At 39.1% G+C, this 11,347-nt stretch overlaps 1 protein-coding gene across 3 annotated transcripts in view; it reads right to left on the minus strand.

Annotated features, from left to right (window-relative positions):
- Window positions 1-5,562, minus strand: part of EPHA6 (EPH receptor A6) — a 991,737-nt gene extending 986,175 nt beyond the window's left edge. For 2 of the 3 annotated variants that reach the window (XM_012474154.2, XM_012474153.2), the window contains exon 1: window positions 5,367-5,392. Coding sequence is in view for 1 of the 3 variants with exons in the window: in XM_012474152.2 (XP_012329575.2) it covers window positions 5,367-5,469 (103 nt within the window). In the remaining 2 variants the exon portion in view is untranslated. Of the gene's footprint in view, window positions 1-5,366 lie in introns of all 3 variants that reach the window. The other variant, XM_012474152.2, reaches the window with a different exon arrangement.
- Between the last annotated feature and the right edge of the window lie 5,785 nt (window positions 5,563-11,347).

Consider the following 11,347-nt stretch of genomic DNA (forward strand, 5'->3'; position numbering starts at 1 on the left):
ACAAGATGGTCCTATAAACATATTTCAAACCCGTCTTCTTCTCTTCATCTCCACTGCAATCACTCTAGGCCAGGTCACCCTACACCTCTCCTGGACAACCGCAACTGACTCCTAATTCTATTTTTGTCATCTTCCAAATAAGTTTTTGCTCACTAGCCAAGGTGCTATTAAAATGTAATATAGCTTCATGTTTTACTTGGGATAATATAAAAACTCAAGCTTCTTAACATGGATCTTATTCTACTCTGAGTACTCTGGTTCCCACCGTCTTTCAGACCTCACTTGCTGCAACTCTCTTCCCTGCAAAGTAAGTTCCAGTCACCCTGGACTCGGTTTTTTAAATGTGTCAAGCTAATTTCTCTTCAAGACTATTGCTCAGGCAGTTTCCACTACATGGTATGCACTTCTTCCCACTCTGCAGAATGAGCTCTTTCTCTTCCCTGAGAATGAGGCTTCAATGTCACCTTCAAAGACAAGTCTTTCCAACTGTCTCATTTCAAATAGCGTATCTCTACTGTTATTTTCTTAGTGCCTTTGTTGCTTTGTCCATATATAATTATTACAACCTTTATTATTTACTTTCACAAATTCTATGAGGGCATGTGCCTTATTTTTCTTTTTAAATCTATAATCTAAATTTTAGATTACAGAAAACAATAATAAAATAATGCAAGAACAAACTATATCTTCATTTTTTTTTAATGTCAGTCTGATTAAAATACAAGTTGAATAAAACACTAGAGATAGGCAATTTGATCCTGTATGAATTTAGCTTGGTTACATGATTGACAATGTATGTTGGACAAAGCAACCTATTTTATCACCTAACTATATATATTGATTTCCAGCATGTTTATAATCCCAAGATGGTGAGTCAAAGGTACAATGAAAAAATTTCTATTACTGTTGGGATTTGGTTGATGAACAGTGTGAAGTGGGATCTTTTCTTTCACCATTTAGAACAAATGGAGCATGTAGTCAGAAGCACTTGTGTATGTGAGGGGGAAGAGGGAAAGAGAGTGAGTTACTGAAACTGTGATAGGGAAAGAGAGTTGGTAGAGAAAAATTTATGGTATCTTTTGTACTAAGTCATTTATATATTTTAGTACTTATTTTGTGATGTAAAAGTAACTAAAAAGTAAAAGGATGTAATTTAATCATTAATTTACCTGGTACCATCAGACATATAATTGTCCCTTAGGAAATTCATATAAAAGTGCTGTACTCATGAATACTACATTAACTTTAATGATATTCATCTAAGTTATTTTTGGTTTGAAGAAGAGTTCCTTAAGGATTATGTATAATTTCTGTGCAAGAAAAATTTTTTAGATATAGTATTATCCCAAGATCAGAACAAACAACACTTAGATGATCATTGCTGGATCAGCATAAAAATATTTTATCTTTGTACTTTGGATGCTAATCAATAAAGATTAATTATATAATTACTTATTTTATATTGTAAATATTTAATAAAATTATATTCTAAGTTGTATTTATACTTATGCCTAATAAGAATGGGTGTGATAACAATCTCTGGAACCCTTACAACTATAAATAGTTTACCCTCAAAAACTAATTTCATCTAAGTCAACGGTCTTTCAGAAACATTCTTTGTAAGTAATCCAGGGTCCCTAACATAACAAAATTTTTAATATTTTCAGTATTTTAATGTTCACTCTTGAACATTCTTAAAAAGTTTCCTCAATGTCTCCATTTCTATAAATATAAGAACAACAGTCAGTCAGAGTTTGTGAATAAAACTTGTGGAAGGTCAACTAATTATAGGCTATGAATTTGTTAATCAGATGTTTCTCTGCTTAGATATATTTACTTGTATTTACATACAACTCAGTGGATTATGCAGTTGATTCACTCAAATTAATAAATTTAATGAAACCAACCAGTCACACTATTGTTTTGCTTGTTTATTTTGTCACTGAATTGCCTTGGGGGAAAAACTGATTTACAAAGTATTGGCAATAAAGTTTCACTAGACTCATGTACCCATACCATATTTTGACTTAATTGAATTATCAGAGTATGCAATTGATTATTTTTGAAAGCATGAACCACACCCTTAGAGATGCATCAACTCATTTAGGCTATAAAGTAGTATTTGCTGCAGAATAATTTTTGATAAACAGATTCCTGGTGTCTACTGGCCACTGTGATATACAGTATATGGTTAGCTTACACATGAAGATTGTGTTTTATATTCATGTAAGTGTCTAGTACAGAAATGAAAGGCTATATTCCTTGAAAGATAAAATATTTTTAAAATAAAAATTACCAACACTTAATTAATACTGTGGTTTTAAATATAGGGAAAATTAATGGACTATGAGAGAGACTTAAACACAATTCATGTTTCCACTTACTTAATCAGATGAAGTGATCTAGGAAGCACCTTTACTTTCTGATTGATTCAAGGAGGTTTGGTTAATAGGAAGAGAAAGTCAAATTGATTTATTTTGTCTTTACAGTTAGCTTCACACTTAGTTAGACAAGAGAAGAGATCTTGTCTATAGTCAAGTTACTGTTAGCACCATGTTAAAATAATGAGGTAGGTTACTTTTTTGTCATTATCATCATCATTTCACCTTGCTTATGTATGGAAAACTGAGGAGTGGGGTGGGAATTGTAGGAAAAGTGAATTCATTCTTTGCAGCCATGAAGGATGTCATATAATTGGGTAAAACAGATAAATAACATTAAAATTTTACTTTGTGAATGGCTTAATCAGGAAGAAGTTACATAAAAATGTAATTTTATTCTCTATAAAATAACATATTTCAAAATGAAAACATTAATTCTATTAGTCTTTAAAGTGAAAATTGTTGTAAAATTAAAGCTATCTTCTCAAAACTAAATATGAATTACATTACTGTTTATTTTTATGTGTATAATAAATCAAATTTATATTTTACATTAATCTTTACATGTTAAATATAGATAATTCTATAATGTCCCATGCTTTCCATGTTTAAAAACAGATACTTTCATATATTTTCTTATGAAACTATAAGTTAAGAAAATATCCCTAAAATGTTATTAAGAATAACATTTAGAAAGCTAGCATTTTATTAACCTGTAGTGTGATTATTTCAATATTTGAAAGTTATCTCAACTTATCAGGAAAAAATTCTATTCACTATGACTTTAGGCTATAAAAAGCATCATTTTATAAATAATCATTTGTGTGATAAAAAATCTGATTATACTTTAAAGTGTTCTTTTGAAGAAGTCATGTAAATTTTATCCAATTTAATCTTTAGGTACTATTCTGCCCACTGCACTCTTCTACACAGCCTGTGCTTTCAGTGTATCAATACAAATTCAAATGAAGAGTTTAAGTAGACAATCTTTAATGCTTCTATTTAACTGATGGGAAAATTGGGTAATGCTCATTCACTAAGTTAAGCTAAGTAATAAAAATAAATTACATAGGCTTGGCATATATTCTAGGTAAAACATCTGTAAATACTATGGGAAAGTCATTAAAATTGGTAAGCAGATAAAATTACTGCAAGAGGTTAATAAGTAACATCTCAATGCTCTTAAATTTACTATGAAAAGCCATACTTTAACAGGACATATTTTGGTAGAATGGCACTTTAGAGTCATATGTAGATTCAGATATCTGTTTTATTCATGTTAGTAACCCCAGGGCCTGGGGTAATTACTGATATATCATATTTAAATAGATAAATGTTGTTTGGGGAAATTATTGCATGGGAATAGCTGTTATAAACTTCTAGTATGCTTGACTCTCAAAGTACTCATCTCTACTATCCCTATTTACTAATATAAAGTACAATATCAATGTCTGACTTTCCAATTATTATATATTGTTTTCTCTCCTTGTAATAAAAGGGTAGTCGTTTCACAGTTTTTTAACAATCTTCTATCTTCACAGAAATAAAGTAACTACCCATTCAATATTTTATACCAATAGTCCCTAAAAACAAATGAGAGATGTAGTGTGATGGTGTACAGCACCACAGCAAAGCAGGACACTATAACTGGTGTCTATTATGTGATCTATCTTCAAAGCCATGAGTATTACGTATGGTTTCCAAATTCACCTACATGTTTGTGATTGCATTCTGTCAGGTAAAAATAATTGTAATAATTAGGAAAATATGCCAAAGTACCAACTGTACGAATGAAAACTTAATTTTGATCCTGAATAATTATAAATCTAAGTAAAATGGCCATATATGTTGATGACAAAAAAAGAATGCTGTGTTGTTTACTTGTCTTCTCCCTTAACCTTCTCCTTCTCACAAAAAAAGTGCACACTTTCAAGCCATCTGACCTCCATTTTTATATCTGAAAATTACTTCGAGACTCTAAAACATATGCCTTATATGTTAAATAACTATAACTGATCACCACACACAATATTTGAAGTGACATAATGGTCATTACAGCAAGAGTGAGAATATCTAGCTAGGTACATGCTGGAAAACTTTTATGGTTGTTTCATGCTTGGTCCGAAAGGACTTAGAATATGCAGGTGGCATTTTTTACAGATCTTTAATCACAGCAGAAATCTAATGAGACATGTTTCATAAAGACTGTATGAATAAAAAAAGGAAGATGCTCAAATATTCTAAGGGATTTCCATCACTTTTTACACACTATTCAGCTTCACTTTACCACTTTATCCACCGAAACAAAGTCCTCCAAGAAATCTTTCAGTGACTTGACTTCATGAATAGGGTATTCACAGCTTGGAAATTCACCCTAAACGCTGTTCTACTCCCCACCCTCAAGAATATGAAACCGCAACACAGATCTGGAGCATCTGGTCTAGGAAGAATTTCAAGTAAGTCTACTTCAGTGGCAGGGATTGGGGATGAAGCACGGGGACTGAGGCTGGGCGAGGGCGGCAGAGTTACTGGAGGGGAAGGGCTGATAACTGGTCACGGGGTACAGCGGGAGCACCCTGCCTTTCAAGAAGGCATGTGGGAGAACCACACACGTTCCCCTGAAATGAGCGACCACCAAGAGCCAAGAAGTCTCCATTAAGTCTGTGCCATGAAGCCTGACCTCCGGTAGAGACAGCGCAGCGGGGAGCGGTCCTAAGGCCGCCAGCGGCGGGATCCAAGTGCAGCTAATGCTCACGCAATCATTTAAAGACATCTGGAAGCAGAAGGGATCCTAGCCCGTGGGGTCGCCGTCCCAGGCGGTCCAGACAGGGCGATATGGTAAGGGGACATCCTCGACCCCGCCTTGTGGCGAGCCAAGAGACGCTGACCCCGGGACGAAGTTACCTGCAGGAGGCAACCAGTGCCCTGGTTCTCCAAGCACCATCCTCCTCCCACTCCCTCCCGCTCCTCCGCCCTGTCCCTTACCTTGGTTGTTGGAGACGTGACTGCAGTCGCCTGGCCACGCTGTCAGCAGAGGCAAGAAGAAACCAAATTGCAAAAGAAATTCCCGGACTTCGCAGCCCCCCATGGTTCTCCCCGGCTCTCTTCTCCTCTCCCTTAAAGACAAGTGGCGGCAGCGCAGGCAGGTGTTCTGGGTAGGACGGGGATCCTAGTCCACGTCTTCTTCCTCCTCCTCCTCCTCTTCCTCCTCCACCCGGCCCGCGGGGGGTGTCCCGGGGCGCCCCCGGCGCGAGGTCCCGGGGACAAGGCACGGGGGTCCAGGCTGCCCAGGTGCAGGTGCAGCTGCTTCGGAGGAGGACGCTGCCTGCGGCGCCGGGGAGCTCCTGGCGGCTGGAGGCGAGGGGAATTGCATCCACCACAGTGTCCCGCTCGCGCGAGGACTATTCACTTGGGCCCGAGAGAGCGCGCGCGCAGGAGCGAGCTCGGGCTGTGGTTTGGGGGAGGGGAGCGAGGGGGTGGGGAGCGCCTCACCGCGAGGACGGGGGCGGGGAGGGACTGCCAGGTGGGGCGGGCATTCGGGGCGGCCCGAGCGCCTCTCCCGACTCCAGAGGGCACGTGCGGAGCCAAAGGCGGGGGAGGTGCAGCAGCGGTGAAGAGGCGTGGGGGCCGCGGGAACTTTCCTCCGGCCGGTGCGAGGAAAGCCGGGCGGACGGCGGCTCAAGCGGGCCACGAGGGGTTCGGTCGAGGCGCGCACTGAGCCCTCAGCTCCGGGCCTGAGCGGCGAGGGCAGCGGCTCGTACCGCAGGCTCCTCCAAGTCAGCCGCGTCTGCGCCGCGCTCCGGCCGTGGCCGCCGCTTTCCGGGCGTCTCCGAGGCCGCCCTTAGTCCCACAAGCACTTAGCCGCCCGTTTCACAGCAGCGGCGCGGGCCGTTTTAGGTCGAGTCAGCTCCCAGCACCGCCTCCCCCTGACTTCTCCACATCTCCCCGCAGGAGGGGGCGAGGGCCCTGGACGGGCGCTCCCGTCCGGAGAGCGCGCGGCGGCGGCGGTCAGCGCGACTGTCCTTCGCGCGGGCCGCCCAAACTTGCCCACCGGGGCGAGCGCCTCCGCGGCTTCCAGTCCTAGAAAAGCAGAGCGCGGGGAGGAAGAGCTGAGGGGGTCACATCAGGCGGGAAACCCGCGGGTGCACGGCGCCCGGGATCGCGAGGTCCTAGCGTCGCCGTGCGGAGGTGACTTCGCGGTGGAGGTCACGAGCATCGTCGCAGCCCTGACGCTGGGATTCAGGGGTCCCCGAGCGTCCACGGCGTGGTGGCGTCGAGCCGCGCTCTCCTAGCAGTCCCAGGGCCGCGTGGCGTGTGGCCACATCCACGGCAGCGCAGGGGCGCCGTGGGCTGAGGGCTCTCCCTGCACGAGCCGTCCCCTCGCGGCTCCCACTCCCTCCAGCGCGCGGGTCTCCCGGAAGCCGCGGCGCAGGGCACGAGGTGGGACTCCGCAGCCCCCGCCCCAGGCTGGGGGCCACACTGCGTGATGACGGGGAGGGACCCCCGCGGCCGAGGCGGGCGCCCAGGGCAGGGACGGAGCCGGGCGCGCTGCAGAGCCGGCCAAGCCCAGCCTTCTCCCGGCCTGGCTGCCGCGCCTCCGATGCCGCCAGTTCGGCGCTAGAGGGGGTTAGTCGACAACGAAAATTCCTGCACCGCTTGCAGGTGGAGGCGGCTCCTCAGGCGAGGAACCGCACGGAAGGAGGGGATGCTGCCAGGCTAAACTTGACGCGTTCGTTACGGGCGCGCCAAGGAAACCGTAGCGCCTGGGTGGGGACTTCAGTGATACTATATTCGTTACTGTTATTTCCAACATCATTTTTCTTTCTTGAAGGGACTTCGGCTATCACAGTCGAGTGAGATTGAAAACCCCACTTCAAAACCCGTGGGAATGTTTTGAAAAAATATTGATGGCAATGGAGAAAGTGAACAGAGGAGAGAAAGTAGCGGTTTTGTAAAGGATAGACGCTATTTCCCAAGCGAGCAGAAGGCACAGGAGGGAAATGGCTCAGTGACAAGAGTCAGGAGAGCAGCAGCTGAAGGAGCGGAGGGTCTGCGTTTGATGCTTACAGAGTTCCGGGAGAAAAACAACCCTTCCATTCCATGCGTTTCTGCGCTGCGATGGTTTCATGCCACACACCACAGCTGAAGGCGGTTCACTGAATGCCTTACAGTAAATTGGGAGGAAAGAGAGCCGAGCAGGAAATGCCCCACATCTAAAATTCTGCTTCGTGGAGAGAAATGTGAAATGCAAGTGATTTCCAGAGTGTGAGGAAGGTTTCCGATTGGTGACTGTACTCTCATCCTCATTAGGAATTCATACACTGCTGCTTCTCTTTGAAGGTGTCCACGCCAACTTAAATGTATGCAAATCATTTTCATAAAGATACCATGTGTGGAGTTTATGTATCGGCTCTTAAAAGAGTAAAATCTGATTTTGATTCTCATTTTGTCAGTGTTACTGATATTGATGGACCACATGGGCATTTGCAAACTCACTTTAGAGTTTATAAAAAGTTGTAAAATAAAAACACTACATTATGATGGTTATGATATAAATCATTGCGTCTAAATAATGTTCTTAGAATTGTTTGATTCATTATACTGATAATTCTATTCAAAATCTCTTTCTTTTTATATACTGTCAAAATATATTTCCATGACCTTTTTATAATTAAATTTTCATTTTTAAATTTTGGCTTACAGTAAAATCTATAAACATCATTAATTATTCACTAAATGAAAAATCGTTCAAGAAGGCACTCCTTATAAATTGAAGGAATGTATAATATCTTAAAATATAAACCATGTGAATCTATTTCCATACTTTTACTTTTGAAATTAGACTTGTAAGGGAAAAAATTTTAATGGAACATTACCTAAAGGAAGTGATTTCAATATAATTCCCAACATCGAATATTTTAAAATCAAAGTTAAAAATCGAATTCTGATGTTTTGCTTGAGTGTTACATTTTAGAGAATATCTTATAAAATACCAAGAAGCTTCACTTAAAATAGACTAGAAGACAATAATTTTAGTGGAAGGAAGGGGAAAAGGCGTGGGGGGGGCGGGAAGGAGAAAGAAACAGAGAGGGAAAATTAGGTTTATTTCTAGCACTCTCACTTAGTTAGAAATCATGACACAGTGCCTGAAGCAAACTGTTACTTCAAAGTAACAATAATCGACTTGATTAACCTGAATTTCTAGTCCCCCCCTCCACTATACTTACAGTTCAGCTACATTTCATAAGTTTTGTATGTTTAAAGGAGCCAAAGTCAAGTTTGATATAATATATATGTCTGGTCAGATAATTGATAGTCATATTCTGGTCTTGGCTTTTAAGAAAACAAAATTACAAGACTTTTCTCAATATTAAAAACCTATCTCACATGTTTACATATGTTTGGATGCTGTCTATTGCATGTCTAGAAGATAATGACATCTTAAGTAAAAACTCATCTAAAAAGTAAGTTGAAATATGATTATCATGGCCTTTGACAATAGCAAGATTCCATGCGTTTGACATGATTATTAATGTTAAAACATGATTGTAAGAAGAATTACCATGACCGTTTGATCATTTATGTGTTTTATATATATGTATGCACACAGATGCACAAATGTGTATATGCATGTCTTCTAAAATATTTGGTTCTTTTTATGTGCTTAATTCTCTCCACTCAGGAAAGAGTTCAGAGTAAACTACTTTGTATTAGTATCAATTTCTTTTATAAAGCTAACATTTTATTTAAACTATAGTCATGGTTATCTATGTAAGCTAGAAGCAATTGCACTTAGAAATGTACTTCCTTTTTGGTTTTCTAGCAGTGTTGATATATTTGCTGACATGTGACAGTTTTAAAATTATAAGCTCCTCAATGAACCAGATGCAATATTCATGTAGATTTATCTGCACTTGTCTGTTTGAATCATACCCATACTCAGAAAAGCATTCATGTCTCATTTTTCAGAACAACATTGTTCTGAATTCTTTTGTATTCTCTCAGACTATTGTTCTTCATGATATATGTGGTCTGAATTCAGGTAAGATATGATTAAATTTTTTATTAAATAAAGAATATATGACATTAAAAACTAGTCTGCTTCTATTTATAGTAGAAATAATAGTATTCACAAATGTTATTTGCTTTTAAAAATGATTAAAAGAGGAGAGTCTTAACCTGCAGTTACTTCCTTTGAGAAAAAAAGAAGGATTATAATGTTTAATACTCAGCATGTTTCAAGGCTTGAGAAAGTCTTAAGTATATTATTCTGATAGAAGAGTAAATTAATCCATTCACAGCACCAATTTGCATTCTCTAAGGTCAAGGTAGAAGAAACATAAATAAAAAGAAGGTTGGTCCTCAAGTATACCAAAATATCAGGTCTTAAAAGATTAGGTGGGTACTTTGAAAGGAACAAATTGCATGAAACTTTTTTGTTAATATAAAATGTAAAGACACGCTGTAGGCAATAACATTGTTATTTTCATGCCATCAACTTTAAAATATAAGTTAGAAGACTGTGTTCTATATGACTCACCATGCAAACAGCTAAAGTTAAAAAAAAAATTCATGAAGTCAAATACAGTTAATTTGAGGCTCTTTGCTTTTAGCAAGTATATAATTAGGGGAAAACATATACATTGTTTACTTCAGAAATTTTGCTGTGGTAATAAGAAGTAGATAATATTTTTCTGAAAAAGAACATTCAAAGCAGTGAATTTTACTTTATTGTTAGCACGTCAAATCTTAAAAACCTTACAGAAAAAAAATGCAACTTGAAGTTACATAAAATGTATTATAGTCGATTCTGTGATGATAATCGAATTTTGGTTCTTGTGTTACATGCAGTGAAAGAAAAATATATGTACCTATGTCATATACATGTCATATTTATGTATGTGTGTGCATGAAATTCAAAAAAAATTCTCTCTAGTACTTTTCTAATTCAGTAACCATTTGCCATGCAAGATTTTCACATCCATTTGTGCTGAGCACTGTAAGGAAAGTACAATGATTATTTGGATTTAGTTCTTACATCTCAGAAGTTTATATTATATTGCAGCACGAAGACATATAGTTTATTCCAATTAAAATCAATCTCTGTGTTCCTACAATAGAGTTCCAGATTTTATTATCATTATGTAAGAGGAAAAGAATTATACCTTCACCTTCTCAGGCATGGATTTCTTACAGTTACTGCTTTTACTTGAGTTAACTCACTCTAGGTATGGCTTAATCCACCGTCTAAAGTATGGTACATAAACTTTCACTAACATTAAAAGCAATACTAAAGGTTATGCACAGTGACCTAATAATTTAACTAGATTCAAATAACTTGCCATATAATGAAGATGACTTAACAGTCTGTCTGACATCAGGTATCCACAGAAAGTAATTATACTAAATTATGTAGAGACTTTAAAACATTTATAAATTTAAATTATTTCAATTTTACAAGTAGTATATTAGTTTATTTTTCATTCCTCAAAATGACCAGCTGGGTCAAAACAACTGTTTTTGTTGATTGATTCATTTTTTTTAAGAAAAGGAAGAAAGAAAAAAAAAAAACAATGAAGAGGAGAAAAAGGAAGAGAAAGAGGGAAAGAGAACAGGAATATTGCTTTATTGCCCAGGCTAGAATGCAGTCTAAAAATGGGAATTGAAAACCTCTTTTATGCCAATAATTGTGCTTAACAATGGAGACAGGAAGGAATAAAGGAAGAAAATAACAAACAAGCAGCCAACCAATATTTCATTTAAACCTATGAAATGCTATGCAATTACTGATGACTGATTTACTTCCAATAATGTAGTCACTTTTGGAATAAGTGTGATATGGTACTGATAAGAATGTATGTTTTGGTATTTGAAGTGGAGAGTTCCATAAATGTTTATTAAGTTCACTTGTTCCGGGTCTGAGTTCAAGTCCTGGATATCCTTGTTAATTTTCTATCTCGTTGATC

The sequence above is a fragment of the Aotus nancymaae genome, unplaced genomic scaffold (genome assembly GCF_030222135.1).
Source record: "Aotus nancymaae isolate 86718 unplaced genomic scaffold, 86718_ANA_hifiasm-v0.15.2.pri h1tg000022l_1, whole genome shotgun sequence".
In the NCBI taxonomy this organism is placed as follows: Eukaryota; Metazoa; Chordata; class Mammalia; order Primates; family Aotidae; genus Aotus; species Aotus nancymaae.